General features: G+C 42.4%; 1 protein-coding gene across 1 annotated transcript in view; it reads right to left on the bottom strand.

Annotated features, from left to right (window-relative positions):
- Nucleotides 1-21,040, bottom strand: part of CC2D2B (coiled-coil and C2 domain containing 2B) — a 115,324-nt gene that overhangs the window by 8,756 nt on the left and 85,528 nt on the right. Inside the window, exons 32-36 of the mRNA XM_084845902.1 lie at nt 18,569-18,682; nt 12,981-13,115; nt 7,802-7,924; nt 5,837-5,895; nt 4,206-4,383 (exon numbers count right to left, since the gene is read on the bottom strand). Coding sequence (XP_084702028.1) covers nt 4,206-4,383; nt 5,837-5,895; nt 7,802-7,924; nt 12,981-13,115; nt 18,569-18,682 — 609 coding nt within the window. The remainder of the gene's footprint in view (nt 1-4,205; nt 4,384-5,836; nt 5,896-7,801; nt 7,925-12,980; nt 13,116-18,568; nt 18,683-21,040) is intronic.

The following is a 21,040-nucleotide window of genomic DNA, read 5'->3' as shown; positions in this document are numbered from 1 at the left end:
CTCATTTATACCTGTGCTTTTGATTTCTTTATCCTAAATAAAGAACTTTGCACTTGTTTTGGTTAAATTTCATTTGGTTATTTTCTACCCAGTATTGTAACCTATCAAGATCATCTTGAACTTTATCCTTCCTGACACTATCTCTGCAATCCAAGGCTTTCTGCCTGTGTCCTCCCTTAGTAAGCTGTCCATTCTTCTCCCTCCCATGTGTGTCCTTTTTGATTTTCAGATCACCTTTGTTGTGTAGCCACATTGGCTTCTTCTGCAATCTTCCCATTTTTTCCTCATTGGGATTGTTTCTGACTGTGCCTTTAGTCTCTCCTTTTTAAGGAACTCCCATCCCTCTTGAATTCTCAGTTTTAGTTTTCCTTAAAATAAAAAACTTGAGTATTACATGGTCACTTTCCTCCAAAGCTCCTGCTACTTTCACCTCATCAACTAATTCTTCCCTATTGGTCAGAATCAATTTAAGGATGTCTGATCCTCTCATTCCTTCCTCCAATCTCTGAAGGAGAAAACTGTCAGCAGGGCAGGGCAGGAATTTCCTGGAGAGAACATGCTTAGCAGACTCTGTCTCCCAACAGATATCAGTGTGATTAAAGTCCCCCATTACTTCTACAGATGTTTAAGAAATACAACCCCCACTCCTCAGCCATAGACATGTATGGACAGAACGGTAGTAGAAGGAACTCCCATGTTTAATGGAAATGGAAATTAATCTTTATTTTACTTATTTATTATTTCTAAGCTGCCTTTTAAGACCACAATCTTCCCAAATCTGTTTACAATAATAAAACAAATATACAATTTCAAATATAACAATTTTTTAAAATGGAAAATTTACCATTTACAATTAAAAAAAACAATTTAAAAATAAACCAGTTCAGTAAACTACAATTTAAAACATATCCAAATCCAGGAAACTTAAATAAAACCAACAAGAGGAAGAGCCTATACAGTCAGGGCCAGAAATATTGGAACAAGGATAACTGTTTTGGCAGTTGGCCTCTGTACACTACCACATTGAATTTGAAAGGAAACACACCCAGATGGCAGTGAAGTCAGGACTTTCAGCTGTAATTCAAGAGGTTTGACAAAAGTGGGGCACTAACCATTCAGGAAGGACAGCCAGTAGCATACACACACACACCCATCGTTGGGAGCTCATAAGTAATGGAACGAATGGCTGACAAGCAGCTGCATGGCCAGGTGTGGCCTGTTTCCTAGGTGCCCCATGACCAATCAAGCAGATAAAAGGCCTGGAGGTGGTTCTGAGTGTGACATTTGCATTTGGTAGCTGTTCACTGGAACCCCCAACATGAGATCCAAAGAGGTGTCCATGAGAGTGAAGGAGGCCATCATTAGGCTGAGGACACGAAATAAACCCATCAGAGAGATAGCAAAAACAGTGGGAGTGGCCAGTACAACAGTTTGGAACATCCTGAAAAAGAAGGAATTAACTGGCAAGCTCAGCAACAGCAAAAGGCCTGGCAGACCATGGAAGACAACTAAAGTGGATGGCCGCAGAATTTTGCTCATGGTGAAGAGGAACTCTTTCACAACATCTAGCCAGGTGAAGAATGCTCTTGAGAAGGTAGGCATGTCATTGTCAACATCTACAGTCAAGCGACAACTTTATGAATGTAAATACAGAGGCTTCACAACAAGGTGCAAACCATTGGTAATGCTCAAGAACAGACAGGCCAGATTAGCCTTTGCTAGCACACACCTAAAAAAGCCTGCCCAGTTCTGGAATAAGATTCTTTGGACTGATGAAACCAAAATCAACTTGTACCAGAATGATGGGAAGAGAAAAGTATGGAGAAGGAAAGGAACAGCTCATGATCCAAAGCATACCACGTCATCTGTCAAACATGGTGGAGGCAGTGTCATGGCATGGGCATGTATGGCTGCCAATGGAACTGGGTCACTGGTGTTTATTGATGACCTGACTGCTGATAAAAGCAGCAGGATGAATTCTGACATGTATAGGGCTATACTTTCTGCTCAGCTTCAGCCGAATGCTGCCAAACTGATAGGACGCCACTTCATATTGCAGATGGATAATGACCCAAAACATACAGCAAAAGCTACCCAAGAGTTTCTCAAGGCAAAGAAGTGCGATGTTCTTCAATGGCCAAGTCAGTCACCTGATCTCAACCCAATAGAGCATGCTTTTCACTTACTGAAGACAAGACTGAAGGCAGAAAGACCCACAAACAAGCAGCAGCTGAAGGAAGCTGCAGTAAAGGCCTGGCAAAGCATCTCAAGGGAGAAAACTCAGCATTTGGTCATGTCCATGGGTTCCAGACTTCAGGCAGTCATTGACTGCAAAGGATTTTCATCCAGGTATTAAAGGCGATCCTTAAGTTTGAAATGATGTTGGTTTGTTCCATTACTTATGAGCCACCAACGATGGGTGTGTGTGTATGCCACTGGCTGTCCTTCCTGAATGGTTAGTGCCTCACTTTTGTCAAACCCCTTGAATTACAGCTGAAAGTCCTGACTTTGCTCCCATCTGGGTGTGTTTCCTTTCCACTTCAATGTGGTGGTGTACAGAGGCCAACTGCCAGAACAGTTATCCTTGTTCCAATATTTCTGGCCCTGACTGTACAATAAAATCTTTCTATTAAACCCCACAGAAAAGCCCCTCTTAAAAGCCACAACTGATGTGGGGGGTAGGCATATATCTCTTGCTATGCATGGAATGTATGGGTCTGGTCAAAATGCACAGCTTTTGTTTCATTGAGAATACTCTGGGCTGAGAAATCCTCTTGGTGGATGTTGTTACAGCCACTAGGAGAAAGAGTCTTAAGCAAGAGAAACTTTAAGTTTCAGTGTCCAGGGGCTCATAGGAAGGGTTGGAGTGATACTCACAGAATTATGGTAAGACTTTATGAGGAGATGCAATAAAAAGCAGTCATGAAACTAAGGTGGTGAACTCTGAAAAGTTTGACATCCCACCTGCCAGAATTGGTTTTAACCCTACCATTATGTCCTAGGAGGTGGGACCTGACCCAAAGCTGAATGACCTTTATCCACGAGGAAGCAACAGCAGTAGTCTTACAAACTAAGAAACATGTTTAATAATTTGTAAGAAGAAATGAAAAGGGTGCTTCCAGTCAGGAGGTTCCTAGTGTTAACAATCAAAAGATTATCCCGTCTTTTTCTCCTTAATGGATTTTTTTATATAAAAGAAAAAGACAGAAGAAGTGGTGGGAAAATACAAGTGGGTAAAAGTGGAAGATTATGATGTATAGATCCCATGTACAATTCCGTGAATGAGGCAGGGCAATTGCACGATAAAAGCTTTGTCTGGAAGCACCCAAACTATCTGAACCTCACCGTGTTTTAAAGGGAAGCCTGATGTCACTGAAGACAGCCTTCCTGTAGTGAGAGATACTGTCCTAACAGTTATATTTGCAAGTCTCACTAAGTGACTTGCCCAATTTATGTTTAGAGTTTCCTAGCTATTGCTCTCTCTCTTCCCCCATCCCACAATATAGGAATATGGAAAAGATGTGTGGAGGTGAGTAATTCAAGTTAGCAGGAAGCTATTAAAGCTAGAAGTAGGAAAACACGGCTCTGTGAACAGCTGCCCCCTTGTGGTAAATCACAAAGGCTACTGATCTCTCTGGGCAGTGACTAGGGATGTATGAGAATTCCGTTGGGGGGGGTGAAAACTCAATAGATTTTTCCAGTTCGGCCCTGGCAGATTTCGTTCCATTTCCCCCCCCCCCCAATGGCATTGACTTAATCTGTAGTGAGTCAAGCCAATATACGGATTCCTTTTTTAAAAAAAATGGCAGCATATTGGATTTGAGAGATATTTAAATCTGCGTGAATAGGCGTTGTATTTTTAAAATATTTTTTATTGGCAATCTTGTGCAAGTGTGAATGATCACACGTAGCCCCGCAGAGGCATTTATTTATTTATATTTATTTATTTATTTATTTCTATACCGCCCAATAGCCGAAGCTCTCTGGGCGGTTCACAAAAAAAGAGGGCATATTCCCCTCTTGTAAATATCCTTGTCAGTTTCATCCTCTCCATATACTACTTCATTTAGGGTAGTAGAGCCATATTCTGTACTTGTCAAAGTACTTATCAATGTCATCCTCCTCTTTGGTGCTTCCCCCAAGAAGGGCGGGGAAATGTCCCTGAGAATGGGGGATTTCAATAATACAGTAGCATAAACACTAACCCAATAATGTTCCTGAAATGCCTCCAAACAATTTTCTTCTTTTTCTTTCGCTATGTTCCCATTTCTATATTCTAGCTTTGGAAGAATTTGTCGTAAGACACTGGTACACTGTCGATGCCACCGAGTTGGATGTTGGGATCGCCATTCCATCATTTTATTTTTTAAAGTCTTTTCAATCCTGTTTTTAAAAATTAGGAATAATCTATATTGTGTTGTGTTAAAGAACTTTATAATGATGAAACCTCTAAACTGCTCTGGTGTTATGGAAGGAACTACTGAGGGAATGAAATTCTGAACACAATATTTATCAACTATTCAGCTTCCCATGAGGAACATGAAAGGTTAGTTTAGCTAGAGAAACTACACATAAAGGCCTAGGTACAGGAGAAGATATAACAATAAGGAAGGGGGGCAGGCTGAATGGAAAGAGGTCCAAGGCAGCAAGTTAGCTAACAGGCTTTGTCTTTTGAGCAGCACAGCTGCCAGTGCAATGGAAGAAGATAAGTGAGTGGGAAGGTGGATTTACTGTGAGATTCCCTTCTGGTTAGCAGGCAGGAAAGGGTTAAAGGCCAGGCCATCAAAACTTGTGAACTCACCCAGCTTTAGGACATGTTTGTACAGAGAAAACTGGTGCATCAATTCCAAAGGAGCTCTGGAATTCACCAGTAGATGATTTCCAAGGGAACCATGCCCCACAAAGGGAAATGGCAAACTGACTATAGAAAGGCTAAAGAGTCCCCAAAACCATAGTGGTGGGGAGTGGGGGATAAACAAGTAACACAATAGATTCCATAAGTAACCTGTTCTCTGGGGGAAATCATGAATGTATATACACTTCCCTCCCACTGCAGATGATAATACAGAAGGAAAAACATGGATGCAACTGCCTGCTCTCTTACCTGATGATCAAAAGGCTGGAAAAATATATTGGTGCTGGGAGAAACTGGGTGTGTGTGGAGCACCTGGCTTGAAGGGGGGGGGGCTAGAGGGCATCTTGACCCAAGAACCACTCAATCATGGCAGCACACCTATATACACCTTTGCAGACATGCTGTTCCAAATGGATGGGAATTATTAGTCCCTTGATATGATCCTTGAAGGTTCAGAACACTAACCTGGTTCCCTTCAATGCTAAGTACTTGGTGCTTTTTTGGCTAAGCCAGACACTCTAAGGAATCCATTCCTAAACACACACACACACAGGTTGGAGTGAAGCCTAACACTCTGTGGCTCTCTTATGGGTATTTTTGAGCCAAGTCTGGTTGGGAACATACGTCAGTACAGCAACCTGCAAACATCTTCCAGACATCTGCCCTGACCTAATTCTGTAGGCATGTTTGCTCTGCAACCTCAAGATGGAAGGCAGAAGGAACCTCTGTAAACAGCACTTTCAGGGGCAAATAGTTGTGTGTATGTGTGTGTGTGCATGCATGTGCGTGCGTGCGTAATTTTTGGTGGAAAAACTGGTGCAGGGCCCCAATGCAGATTGGAAATGTGGCCCCCAATCTGATGACAAAATAAAAGTGGAAGAATTAAATACATTTTAAAAAGAACAATTAACATGCTGTGTACTTTGTTCCTGAGCCTCTAAACTCTGAAAGCTCTTAAATGTAATTATTCAAAGTAGTTACCTATTCTGTAGTTCTTCTACCAAACTTTCATCAGTTGGGACATAAAATATTCTTTCTGGCTGAAACAGTAAAAAGATATTGTGCAAAACTGTAAGATATAAACAGGATCTGGATGGATATTCTGAAGGCATCACAATTTTCCAATACAGAAAAAACATTTTGATACTAAAAAATGCAGTTCTTCACTGATTTTCATTAAGTTGAGTCCATAAGTGTATCATTGGCACCTACAGAGCGGAGGACAGGAAGGCCTGGCGTGCTATGGTCCATGGGGTCATGAAGAGTCGGACACAACTGAACAACTGAACAACAAGCTACTGCTTGTGGCATAAATGGTGATGAACAATGAGAGAGACTGTGCAGAGATTTGCTAATACTGATGGAGAAATTAGTTGGTCACAGGTAACACTAGCAATGGACTTCTCCAGTAACTGTACCTCTCTCATCTGTTTTCCCACTGAGAGGAATTGTTAGATTAGCCTGTGGTCCCAGTCTCTAAGACATAGCAGAGGCTGTATGTTCCTTTCTCCCTGAACTAAAGAACACATTTAACCAGCTATATTTATAGAGACTATCTAGATCTGGGGTGGGTAACTTGTGGCTCTCCAGATGTTTTGGGCTACAACCCCCATCATCCCCCACCATTAGCTATGCTAGCTAGGGCTGATAGGAGCTGTAGGCCAAAACATCTGGGGGACCTCCAGTTGTCCACCCCTAACATAGATACATATTCTAGTGAATTCAGCTTCCATTCTGCAACCATAGATTCATGTTTCTGGCTGCCAGTCCGAAAGCTAATTTTCTGATATAGGAAGAGAACTCCTACAGCCCTATTTTCCATCCTGTTATGGTCTCTATTAAGAGGTTTTCTCCATTGACCTGAAAGTTGCTTGAAGAATGTTGAAGGCTACCTTCCTTGGCTGCCACTGCTAAACCTTTCTGTCCATCACAGGCTATCTGTATGCTGTTGTCTTGGCAATTAATCATTTTGGGATATATTTGAAGGATGATCCATTTTGGATTTTTTGTACTAACTAGAAATACTGTGTATTTACCAAATTTCTGGGTTTAAAAATAGTTTTATTAATTGTATAAATATAAAACAATATAGAAAAAATAATACATGTATCATAAAACAAATAACAATTACCAACAACAAAATTCACAGAGGATTAGATGCCACAGAATTAGGTTTCAGGTTTCTATATCAAGTGAAACTAGTACTGCCTTATCCATGTTTATATTCCTGTAAATCTGTCAGTCATATGCATCTCTCCCTCCCCTCCCTACACACACACACACACACACACACACACACAGCATGATATCCCCCAAGCTCCTGCCACCCTCTCCAACTAGCCAGAATAAAATTACCCTTCCTAAACCTGAGAACTAGCTCACTGGCACAGAATTGTTATGTTGTGTCTCTTTCTTTTCCCTCCATATAGTAACAAAATCTGCCTTTTGAGATTCAGCTTCCACATAAATTAGAGCAACTGCCAGTTACATAGCATAACTGAAAACATCCTAAAAACAATAAAGCTTACTGTTATCTAGATTTGAATAGGACAAGGGTAGTTTATATAACCCATCCCCAATTATTTATTTATTTAAAACATTTTAACCTGTCTCCCCATTTAACAATAATGTAAACATATACAATAGATAAAGAAAATTACATCAGTGGAATAAAAACCAGAAGCAGTTTATCAAAACAGCAGCAGTTAGTATCATCCATGTCAGATATCATATAATTCCAAAGCAAGCTGGAACAACATAGCTTTGGCCAGCTGCCTAAGAACAGGAAGGAAGTGAGGTTCGCATTTCTAGAGAGGAAGTTCCACAGTGTTCATTCCACAACTTAAAAGGCTCATTTAGGGATTTAAAGATCATCAACAACACACTGAGTGTATTCCTTCTCACTATAATTTATAACATGTAGGTACATTTTGAAATGCTTCTTACCTGTACAGTCTGTGATTTTAAATCCAGAACATTGTATGGAAGCAATTGTTTCCAAAAGCCTTCCCTTGAAGTGTCAAAACTTACACACATTGGTGAACTGTTTTGCTGTATGTTAAACCAGACCTATCAAAACATTAGTAGAAAATATGCAATCAATCTGAAAAAGTCATTTTAGAACAAAAAATTGAATAATGCCCTATTATCATTTGAAAAATCAGAGAAGTACATTTTTATTATGATACATAATTTAACAAGTTCCTGCAAAATTAAAAGAAATAGCAAGAAAGTTATAGTTTGAGATGATAAATATCTTTAACAGGTAGAGATCTTTAAAAACCCCACCCAACATGGAATTTTTATTGGTTACAATACTTTAATCTATACTCTTTACCCATTCTCTCTCTTTCACACTCACGCTCCACACAGACCACTCAGGATCACTTCTTGCATAAAATTTTGTACTTGAATATAAATACACATTATCTTGTATCATTTCTGAATGAGACACATCTATTTACATTTGCGTTTTCCACACAATATATGGAAAATGATTGGGGAAGAACAGAGCCCCAGCTTACATGCATTTTGCTGAGAAAGCAGTACCACACACTGCTCAGAGCTGACACAAGGTATGTGTATTTTGGGAAGTGGTCCTCACATATGCCTTTCATACACACTAGTCATTTATCCCATTTATGCACTCAGTTACAGTTGATCGCTGTGATAATATTGTCCCTTTGCTTTTCTGCTCCTGGTTCTCACAAATAATATACACAGCTTCTTCTCTCTGGCCTGTTTTACACTGAAAGTTTGGATCAAACTACATGTTATGTTAAGCACATACTTTAGAAGGTGTGTTTGCAACTGCCCGCTCTTGTTCTTTTACATGAGCCCGTGATCTAGATTGGGGCGGCAGAATAGGGTGGGGGGAGTGTTAACCCTTTCCTTCCCACATTATTTTCCCACCGAAAATGGCTTCCTGAAGCCATTTGCAGCAAATATTGCCTTTTGGAACAAATAGCAGCTTTGCGGGGTGGGGGCGGAACACTGCTGAGGAAAAGGGTTAAACTCCACCCCACCCTCAATGCCACAGTCTCAATCAAAATCAGGGTCTCATTCTGTAAAAGAGTGATTGTTGCAAAAGAATACAATTCAATATGAATGCTTAATGTATCATGCAGTTTGACTAACTTCTTAGCTTTTAGAATGTGAATTACACTGGAGCAACTCAGCCAATGATGTGAGGGGGAGCTAATTTTCTGATCTCCAGGTTTCTGTGAGAACACAACAGCTCAATGAATAACTAGAGAGGCGTTAAAGACTGCAAACTACAGAGTGCATTTACTTGCACTTTAACATTTTTTACATTCATGTGACTTCTGGTCACAACCTGGTAAGTGTTGTTGCTGCAGCAAGTCTGCATATGTGCATTAATTTGACCTTGATTCTTCTCTCTACAGGGAGAGAGGGAGAGATGAACACCTCAAGCTTCCATATGTTGTTGTTGTTCAGTCGTTCAGTCGTGTCCGACTCTTCGTGACCCCATGGACCATAGCACGCCAGGCCTTCCTGTCCTGCGCTCTCTCCCGGAGCGTGCTCAAGTTCATATTCATTGCATCCGTGATGCTATCTAGCCATCTCATCCTCTGCCGTCCCCTTCTCCTTTTGCCTTCAGTCTTTCCCAGCATCAGGGTCTTTTCCAGGGAGTTTTCTCTTCGCATTAGGTGGCCAAAATATTGGAGCTTCAGCTTCATTATCTGTCCTTCCAATGAGCACTCAGGGTTGATTTCCTTTAGGATGGACTGATTTGACCTCCTTGCAGTCCAGGGGACTCGTAAGAGTCTTCTCCAGCACCACAGTTCGAAAGCATCAATTCTTCGGCGCTCAGCCTTCCTTATAGTCCAGCTCTCACAGCCATACATTACTACTGGGAAAACCATAGCTTTGATTAGACGGACCTTTGTCGGCAAGGTGATGTCTCTGCTTCTTACTATGCTGTCTAGGTTGGCCATAGCTTTCCTCCCCAGGAGCAAGCGTCTTTTAATTTCATGGCTACAGTCACCGTCTGCGGTGATCTTGGAGCCCAAGAAAGTAAAATCTGTCACTGCTTCCATTTCTTCCCCTTCTATATGCCAGGAAGTGATGGGGCCAGATGCCATGATCTTCGTTTTTTTAATGTTGAGTTTCAAACCAGCTTTTGCACTCTCCTCTTTCACCCTCAACAAGAGGCTCTTTAGATCCTCTTCGCTTTCTGCCATTAGGGTGGTATCGTCTGCATATCGGAGGTTGTTGATAATTCTCCCGGCAATCTTACTTCCGACCTGTGATTCATCCAACCCGGCATTTCTCATGATGTACTCTGCATATAAGTTAAATAAGCAGGGTGACAATATGCAGCCTTGTCGTACTCCTTTCCCAATTTTGAACCAATCAGTTGTTCCATGTCTGGTTCTTACTGTTGCTTCTTGACCCTCGTACAGGTTTCTCAGGAGACAGGTAAGGTGGTCTGGTACTCCCATCACTTTAAGAATTTGCCACAGTTTATTGTGATCCACACAATCAAAGGCTTTAGCGTAGTCAATGAAGCAGAAATAGACGTTTTTCTGGAATTCTCTTGCTTTCTCCAGGATGCAGCGAATGTTGGCGATTTGATCTCTAGTTCCTCTGCCTCTTCGAAACCCAGCTTGTACTTCCGGTAGTTCTCGGTTCGCATACTGCTGAAGCCTAGCTTGTAGGATTTTGAGCATCACCTTGCTGGCATGTGAAATGAGCGCAATTGTGCGGTAGTTTGAACACTCTTTGGCGTTGCCCTTCTTTGGAATTGGAATGTAAACTGACCTTTTCCAGTCTTGTGGCCACTGTTGAGTGTTCCAGATTTGTTGGCATATTGAATGCAGCACTTTAACAGCATCATCTTTTAGGATTTTAAATAGCTCGGCTGGAATACTGTCATCTCCGCTAGCTTTGTTGTTACTAATGCTTCCTAAGGCCCACTTGACTTCACTCTCTAGGATGTCCGGCTCAAAAGCTTCCATATAGGGACAGATCATTAGTGCATTTAGCCCAATTCTGTCTACTCTGACCAGCTTTTTTACCAGAGATCTTTTTAGACAGAAATACCGCAGACTGAACCTAGAACCTTCTGCTCTACCCATTGAGTGGTGGTTCTGTCCCACATGTGTGTACAGTTAAACACATTTCAGTTTATTTGACACACTGAATTGAATGCACAATGTTGTTGTTGTTGTTCAGTCGTGTCCGACTCTTCGTGACCCCATGGACCATAGCACGCCAGGCCTTCCTGTCCTGCACTCTCTTCCGGAGTGTGCTCAAGTCGAATGCACAATACCATCCGTCTAATCAGTGGATTTGATACAAATGTGAAAGCCCCACTGCACTATGCGTGCAGTGCAGTAACTCCTGGAGCTCTATGTGTGCATTAGATGCCTTAGAACAGTGGTCTCCAAAATGCAGTGTGTGCACCCCGGGGGAACGCAAGACAATCCATTGGGGTGCTTGAGCTGCCTGATAATTGAGCAGCCTCCTGATGACCTGACAAGCCGCCACTGTGTGCAATGATGGTGGCAGCAGAGGCAGCAGGATGGGATGGGAGCCGAGAGGGAAGGTCCATGGCATTTCTCTCTCGGTTCCATTTCTATCCTGCCTCTGCTGTGGCCACCAAGAGCAACTGTGCCAGTCTCTTCCAGGCAGAGAAAGGCACAGTTGTTTGCTCACCTGCAGCACTGCAGCAGCTGCCATCCTGCCAAAGAAGAGCAAATTTGTTCCAAATTTGCTGACCTTTTCTGTGATGACAAGTGGCTGTCAGTAGTATGCTACCTAGCAGATATTTTTGAAAAAATCGACACACTTAATCTGTCCCTTCAAGGTAAAGGTGACATTTTAACAATGAGTGAGAAAGTAACTGCTTTTCGAAAGAAACTCATGCTACGGAGATAGCGTTTTGAAAACGGAGGTTTTGAAATGTTTCTATCGCTATGTGATTTTGTTGCCAAAAACAATGTATGTCACCTATAAAAACTCTCATATCTGCACACTTTAAAAACTTGGGAATTGAATGTTCTAACCTGTTTAAAAATCTTCCAATTGAAGCGTTTCAGTGGGGTTTGAACCCATTCGTTAAAAATATAAAAATGCAACACCTTCTGATTAGTTTGCAAGAACAAATGATTGACATCAGGGAAGATGGAAGTTTACTAGCTGAATTTCCACAAAAATCTTTGCATAATTGGTGGATAGGACTGAAAAATGAGTGTCATGATTTAATAAGCGCAGCCAACGATGCACTTCTTCCATTAGGATCTACATATCTTTGTGAGATGTCTTTTTCAGCTATGACAGCCATTAAAACCAAGTATTGAAATAAACTGAACTTAGAATCATACCTTTGAATCGCTATATCACAAAGTGTTAAACCAAGATTTTCAAAAATAATGAAGCATATTCAATCACATTGTCCTTGCTAAAACATATTATTATTATTAATAATACATTTTTAGTGAGAGCAAAAATGTTTTTGTACCATTAATAAATAATTTTTAAAATATTGTTTATTTCATCTTTATCTCATCCTTTAAAAATTTCTATTTTTGTGTATGTTTTATAATGTACATAATATATTAGTTCAGTAGTACAGGTATATCATTTATAAATAAATATACATATATTGGGGGTGAATGCTCCAACATTTTTTACTGATGGGGTGAGTGATCAAAAAAGTTTGGAGACTACTGCCTTAGAACACAGTCATTATATAGTTAAAGATGCTGGCTGACCATCTCTTTGTTGGGCTAATGGCTGGCTAAAAGTCTAAGAGGATTGGTTACATTTCATCAATGGGAGCTAATGTCAGGAGATGGTTTCCTGATGGCTGGGAATCATTCTCAAGCTTTTATAATGTGATACCCATCCAAACTTGGAAAAAGTAATTATCTTCATCTCTGTACTGCGGGAATGAGAAACAACTAAGATGGTTGGCAGTTTAAAGAAGGAGGGTGCGGGAGGAAGAAAGCTGGACAGCAAATATTTCAAACATCAGAATTCCCAGTGTTTTCTCATTCAAAGACAATGAAACCTAATAGCATTACGCACGGAACTTCCCACCACTTGTGGAAGTAAACAGAATTGTTAAGTATTATTCTACTTAATCCTAAATACTTACATTTTCCCAACTAATTAAGCAATCAATACTCTGTAGGGGGCAAAACGCATCAAACTGCTTATAGCACTGGCCACTCAGTGGATTCCATAGAAAATATTCACCATTTTCTTGTGTGGCTACATAAGCCACTTTCCCCTATAACAGCAAAAATAGATGCCACCAGTTATCATTCATTTCCATATTCAAAAGAAACTGTCTTATATTTACTTATATTATCTAACTGATTAGTTAGCAGTTTATTTATTTTATTTAGAAAACATCCTACACACCTTATTCACATAAATACTTTGCTTTGCTTTAAATAAGCTAGAAAAGATTGAAAAAGTAGAGCCACATTAGCTTAAGGAAACAGGACAGAGATGAAGAACTATGTCACAGTCACAAATAATATACTTTTAATTAAAATAACAACAATTGGAATGTATTGCCATTGGTACTATTGAATCTAATAGCATATTAAGGATCGTATATGATTATATAACATGAAAGATTCAAGTACTCTCCAGTTAGCAAGGATTTGAAGCAACCTATCCTAAAACAAACATTTTAGTTGATCTCCATAATGGAGTTTCCCCTTCATGGATAGGGATGTACGAAAGTCACTTACCTTTCCGTGGATTATATTGATGGGGGGGGGCATTCCACCCCTCCCCCCGGAATCCTCGACAGGGGGGGAGGCGATCCGTTCCTCCCCCCAGGAATCCTCCATGGCCAGCTGTGCTCCGTGGCAGCGCCGCGGAACAGCCAGCCAGGCCCAGGCCAGAGCCGTCCACAGCCAGATTTCTGGCCGTGGAGGGCTCTGGGGGGAAAAAAAAACAACGCATATGCAAATGGCGGCGGCTACAGCCGCCACCATTTGCGTTCCTTATTTTTGGCCGTCTTAGTCTACGTAAATATTTACATAGACTATGACAGCGAAAATAAAGCGGAACGCAAATAGCGTAGCGGGCGCTATTTGCGTCCCTTTTTGATTAACCGTTTTAGCCTACGTAAATATTTACGTAGACTAAGACGGCCAAAAATAAGGAACGCAAATGGCGGCGGCCATAGCCGCCGCCATTTGCGTACGCGTTTTTTTTTTACCCAGCCATGATAGGCTACATATATCTTTATGTAGCCTATCACGTCTTGTAAAAAAAAAAAAAAAAACCCCGACAAGACTGCAAATGGCAGTGGCGGCAGCTGGTCGGAAGACCAGCTGCTGCAGCCGCCGCCACCACAGCCGCCGCTGGAGCCGCTGCCGCCCGGAACATCTGCCCCAGGTAAGTCTCGTCCCGGGGGTGATCCGCGGGGGGGCAGGGGGGTGGCAGGCTGTTCCGCCATGGAGTTCGGGGGGCCGAATGCACTGGCATTCGGCCTCACCGTGATCCGTGGCGGAATTCTCTGACATCCCTATTCATGGATCACTGCCTTGTTGTGGCGAAGGGGCTTGCATAACTCAGTGAAGCCATAAGCTATGCCATGCAGGGCCCCCCAAGATGGACAGGTCATGGCAGAGAGTTCTGACAAAATGTGGTCCACTGGAAAAGGAAATGGCAACCCACTCCAGTATTCTTGCCAAGAAAACCCCATGGAACGTATCACAAGGCTAAAAGATATGATGCCAGAAGATGAGCCCCACAGGTCGGAAGGTGTCCAATATACTACTGGGGAAGAGCAGAGGGTATTTCCAAGTAGCGCCAGAAAGAATGAAGAGGCTGGGCCAAAGCCGAAAGGACACTCAGCTGTGGATGTGTCTGGTGGTGAAAAAAAAATCCGATGCTGTAAAGAACAATATTGTTTAGGAACCTGGAATGTCAGACCAATGAATCAAGGTAAGCTGGAGGTGGTCAAACATGAGATGGCAAGATTGAACATCGACATCTTGGGAATCAGCGAACTAAAATGGACAAGCATGGGCAAATTTAATTCAGGTGACCATTATATCTACTACTGTGGGCAAGAATCCCTTAGAAGAAATGGAGTAGCACTCATAGTCAACAAAAGGGTGGGAAAAGCAGTACTGGGGTACAATCTCAAAAATGACAGAATGATCTCAGTACGAATCCAAGGCAAACCGTACAACATCACAGTAATTCAAGTCTATGCCCCAACCACTAAGGCCGAAGAAGCTGGGGTTGATCGGTTCTAAGAAGACCTACAACACCTTGTAGAACTAACACCACAAAAAGATGTCCTTTTCATCATAGGGGATTGGAATGCTAAAGTAGGAAGTCAAGAAATCACCGGGATAACAGGCAAGCATGGCCTTGGTGTACAAAATGAAGCAGGACAAAGGCTAATCGAGTTTTGCCAAGAGAACATGCTGATCATAGCAAACACTCTTTTCCAACAGCACAAGAGGTGACTCTACACATGGACATCACCAGGTGGTCAGTATCGAAATCAGATTGATTATGTCCTTTGCAGCCAAAGATGGAGAAGCTCTATACAGTCAGTAAAAATAAGACCTGGAGCTGACTGTGGCTCAGATCATGAGTTTCTTGTTGTAAAATTTCGGCTTAAATTGAAGAACGTAGGGAAAACCACTAAACCATTCAGGTATGACCAAAATCATATCCCTGATGAATATACAGTGGAGGTGACGAATAGATTTAAGGGATTAGACCTGATAGACAGAATGCCTGAGGAACGAAGGACAGAGGTCCATAGCATTGTTCAGGAGGCAGCAACTAAATCCATCCCAAAGAAAAAGAAATGCAAGAAAGCCAAGTGGCTGTCTGATGAGGCTTTACAAGTAGCTGAGGAAAGAAAGGAAGCGAAAAGCAAGGGAGAAAGGCGAAGATATATCCAACTGAATGCAGAGTTCCAGAGAATAGCACGAGAGACAACAAGGCCTTCTTAATGAACAATGCAAAGAAATCGAGGAAAATAATAGAATGGGAAAGACTAGAGATCTCTTCAAGAAAATCGGAGATCTCAAGGGAAGGTTTTGTGCAAAGACGGGCATGATAAAGGACAAAGAAGGCAGGGACCTAACAGAAGCAGATGAGATCAAGAAGAGGTGGAAAGAATGCACAGATGAACTATACAGGAAAGATCTTAATGTCCCTGATAGCCATGATAGTGCAGTCACTGAACTTGAGCCGGACATCCTCGAGAGTGAAGTCAAGTGAGCCTTAGGAAGTATTACTAACAACAAAGCTAGCGGAGATGACATTATTCCAGCTGAGCTATTTAAAATCTTAAAAGATGATGCTGTTAAAGTGCTGCACTCAATATGCCAACACATTTGGAACACTCAACAGTGGCCACAAGACTGGAAAAGGTCAGTTTACATTCCAATTCCAAAGAAGGGCAATGCCAAAGAGTGTTCAAACTACCGTACAATTGCGCTCATTTCACATGCCAGCAAGGTTATGATCAAAATCCTACAAGCTAGGCTTCCGCAGCATGTGAACCAAGAACTACCAGAAGTACAAGCTGGGTTTCGAAGAGGCAGAGGAACTAGAGATCAAATCGCCAACATTCGCTGGATCATGGAGAAAGCAAGAGAATTCCAGAAAAACATCTATTTCTGTTTCACTGACTACGCTAAAGCCTTTGAGTGTGAGGATCACAACAAACTGTGGCAAATTCTGAAAGAGATGGGAGTACCAGACCACCTTACCTGTCTCCTGAGAAACCTGTATGAGGGTCAAGAAGCAACAGTAAGAACCAGACATGGAACAACCGATTGGTTCCAAATTGGGAAAGGAGTACGACAAGGCTGCATATTGTCGCCCTGCTTATTTAACTTATATGCAGAGTACATCATGAGAAACACCGGGTTGGATGAATCACAGGTCGGAATTGAGATTGCCAGGAGAATTATCAACAAACTCAGATATGCAGACGACACCACCCTAATGGCAGAAAGTGAAGAGGACCTAAAGAGCCTCTTGTTGAGGGTGAAAGCGGAGAGTGCAAAAGCTGGTCTGAAACTCAACATTAAAAACACTTAGATCATGGGATCTGGCCCCATCACTTCGTGGCATATAGAAAGGGAAGAAATGGAAGCAGTGACAGATTTTATTTTCTTGGGCTCCAAGATCACCGCAGACGGTGACTGTAGCCATGAAATTAAAAGACACTTCCTCCTTTGGAGGAAAGCTATGGCAAACCTAGACAGCATAGTAAGAAGCAGAGACATCACCTTGCCGACAAAGGTTCGTATAATCAAAGCTATGGTTTTCCCAGTAGTAATGTATGGTTGTGAGAGCTGGACTATAAGGAAGGCTGAGCGTCAAAGAATTGATGCTTTCAAACTGTGGTGCTGGAGAAGACTCTTACGAGTCCCCTGGACTGCAAGGAGGTCATATCAGTCAATCCTAAAGGAAATCAACCCTGAGTGTCTAATTGGAAGGACAGATACTGAAACTGAAGCTCAAATATTTTAGCCACCTAATGCGAAGAGAAAAGTCACTGGAAAAGACCCTGATGCTGGGAAAGATTGAAGGCAAAAGGAGAAGGGGAAGGCAGAGGATGAGATGGCTAGATAGCATCACCGATGCAATGAATATGAACTTGAGCACACTCCGGGTAGGGATGTACGAAAGGCACTTACCTGGTCCCGCAGCTTGCTTCGCGGTGCGGGGGAGGCGCTTCGGTTCTCCCCCCGAAGTTTAGGCTGGGGGGGAGGCGCCCCGCCTCGCCCGGCCGAAATTCAGGCCGAGAAGAAGCGCCCCGTCTCCCCGGCCGCGAAATACAAAAGTGAAAAAAAAACCACACAGCCATGATAGGCTACGTAATGATTAACATTGCCTATCACGGCTAGATTTCCAAAGTCAGCCGTGATAGGCTACGTAAATCGTTACGTAGCCTATCACGGGTGACTGGGGGGAAAAAAGTGCGTAATTTGCATTCCTTATTTGGGCCCGGGTAGTCTATGTAAATCTTTACGTAGACTACCTGGGCCCAAATAAGGAATGCAAATGGCGGCGCCCATGGGCACCGCCATTTGCGTACGCGCTTTTTTTTTTTCCCAGTCACCCGTGATAGGCTACGTAACGATTAACGTAGCCTATCATGGCTGACTTTGGAAATCTAGCCGTGATAGGCTACGTTAATCGTTACGTAGCCTATCACAGCTGTGTGTTGTTTTTTTTTACTTTATTTTGTAATGGTGGCGGCGGCAGCCTGTCGGAAGACCGGCCACCGCCCCCGCCCCCGCCGAACCGCCGCCGAACAGCCGCCGGGACCCGCCACCAAGAGGGACATTCGCAAGAGGTAAGTCCCATCCCGGGGGGCAGTGTCAGAGAATTTCACTGCCAATTTCAGGGGGCCGAATGCGTTGGCATTCGGCCTCCCTGAGATTCGTGGAGAAATTCTCAGAAATTCTCCGCCATCCCCAATCCGGGAGAGAGCAGAGGACAGGAAGGTCTGGCGTGCTATGTTCCATGGGGTCACAAAGAGTCGGACACGACTGAACGACTGAACAAATAATGGAGTGTCTTGTATCTGGAACTTAAGTCAGTAGAGTCAAGCAATGTTAGAGCCACTTAATACTAGCATATGTGTTATGTATTGTATACAGTTCCATTCATTATGTACTTATATTTTTATGAGAAATTATACAAACAAGGATTTAAATATTTTGCTAGACTTACTTCTAATATAGATGTTCCCAACAGTACCCATGCTTTTTTCCCAACATACAGAAGATAGTTGCAGAGAAGCACCGCATGTTCTTCTTTATTAGCAACACCCAATTTGAGGCAATGCTATGAGAAATGTAAGATCATAGGATTTTTTTAAAAACGGCTGATGTATCCTTCATCCTCCCACAAAATGATACTACAGTCACATTACCATGAAGAAGTTCAGAAATGACAAGGCTCCTCAGGTTTCATTATTCAAAGACTGTGCTGTGTTTCCACAACAATGGAAGGGTAAGCAAATGGAGGAATACCGGATTTTTCATGGAATCGGCATGGCTCCGCGCAGGGTTCCACAAAGGAGTGCACCACACCATTATAAGTTGCTGACAGAAACATACTTCCGGATGGGGTGGGGGAATTGGAAATCAATGTCATCAGACTGGCAGGGGCTGCTCAACCAATAAGAGAGGCTTCCCCCCTCCAGGTTCTACTTCCCTTTCTCCTGCCCCCCTGGTTAGGCGATGATGCAAAGGACTGAAGCTGGCATTAATTACTCCTGAAAAGCCTTGAACCAAACAGCAAAGACACATAACTTTGGAAACAGTGCTTCACAGCCATTAGGGGAGTTACTATGCCTTTCACCAGATGAATACATGATATACCCTGGGTATACTTAGTGTTTTTGGCTTAGTTGTAATCTCAGTAAATTCAGGAACAAGCCTCATTGACCGCAATGGGGGTTACTTCTGAGTAGACTTCCCCGACCTATGCCCAATTCTGCCCATTTTCTTCCCTTTCCCCCTAAAAAGTGAGCTTCCGCATTAGCAAGCACCCCTGAATAAATGTGCTATCATGCAATAGTGCAAATGCGTGATAGTGCACTTTCGGAAACAAGCCTCATTGACCACAACAGGAGTTAGCGCATTAATTCAGGGCTTCTTGCTATTGCACGATAGCACATATGCGTGATAGTGTTATTTCAAGATAGAGTTATACAGTGAAAGCAAGATACTGACATAGGGGGTATGTGTATTCCTAGAGAAATGCACAGTTAGTGTCATAATGCGAGGGGGGGTAGAAGTGCGCTGGAGACTGGGTCTTTTTTCACTATCGCATGATAGTGATGCTTTCTAAATGCGCAACTGAGGATTCTGTGGTATCTCTCTGGAACTGCAATCTGGCTGGGAACTTATACATGTACACACCACCCCACAGCACTTTTAGTAGTGTAAGCCTTAGTCCCTGACAGAGTAACGACTTTAAATGTACAGTTCACAGTCCACAGGCAGCAGCTGCTGGTGAATGCGGAGTGCTTACTTCAGGTTCGTGATGTCAAACTAAAGTACTGTTTCATTTTAATCCTTTTTTTAAAAAGAACTCTGGTCGCCAGCTGGGAAATAGCAGAATTATCAGGGAAACACAGGTGGGGAAAACATTGGGGAAACACCCCTTGCCCGGGGTCACGGTGAAAGGCACACCTCTGGGCAGGGCTAACATACTGGAGTAAATGCAGAGGGTTGGTGTACACCACAACAGAAGCACAGACAAACCAAATTAAGGAAAAGAATCGGACTATAAGCAGTCTCCGGAATTCTGGTTTTTCTGTGATAAGCTCCGGTGTGGCTGCTGGATGGCCACGATGTCATGTATCCCTAACAACCTCAACACGCAGCCATCTCGGAGTAAATCACTCATGGAAACAGGCCCCGTAACTTCAAATTGCAAAAAAAATGCAATGCTGTCCTACTACTATAATGAATTATTCATTTATCTGGTATCAGTGGCATACGTTCCTGGATTGGATTCATAGGAGGTTTGACCCTGTTAACCCATGATGGCAAAGTTTTCTTAAGAACTTTAGGAGAGGGGTTCTTTTTTCAAATGCAGTCCTCTGCACTCTTCAAAAGCCACTCAGGATAGTCAGGGAAACTTTGTAATGGTACAGAATGTGGCAAGGTGCAAGATGGCCCCATCTGATTTCTGCCAACTCCCCCCTTGCCACATCCCACACCATTCCAGAGGGTTCCCTAAGTCTTTGAAGCTGCTTTTGGGGGAGACAAATGGCAGAAGTACTGAAAGCCCCATTATGCAAGCAGAGTTCCACTTGCACAACTCTTGATAAAAGCCAATATTTAGCAACATTGCTGATACCCTCAAACAATTCTAAAAAATTGGCAAGTCAAGACTTCCTTTTGGAGAAGGTGTTAACAATGCCTTCTCAAAAAGACTTATTCTTCTACCTATATTAACAATTTTTGCTTTTGTAATGTTTCCACCATTATGCATTTTATAGCCTCCTTGACTCTGTCAATCAATCACGATTGTTGATTCTTCACACACTTCAACCACAATGGTTGATTCTTTTTAAAAAAAAATTATAACATTTCTATGCCGCCCCATAGCTGAAGCTCTCTGGGTAGTCTATAAAGATTAAAAACATTAAACTACAGTATACAAAGTTTAAAAACCATTTACTTAAAA

Source organism: Heloderma suspectum, chromosome 3 (assembly GCF_057233095.1).
Source record: "Heloderma suspectum isolate Gila_16-S chromosome 3, 16-S_ref, whole genome shotgun sequence".
Taxonomy (NCBI): Eukaryota; Metazoa; Chordata; class Lepidosauria; order Squamata; family Helodermatidae; genus Heloderma; species Heloderma suspectum.
The sequence above is the reverse complement of the archived record's forward strand: the minus strand, read 5'-3'. Positions and strand labels throughout refer to the sequence as shown.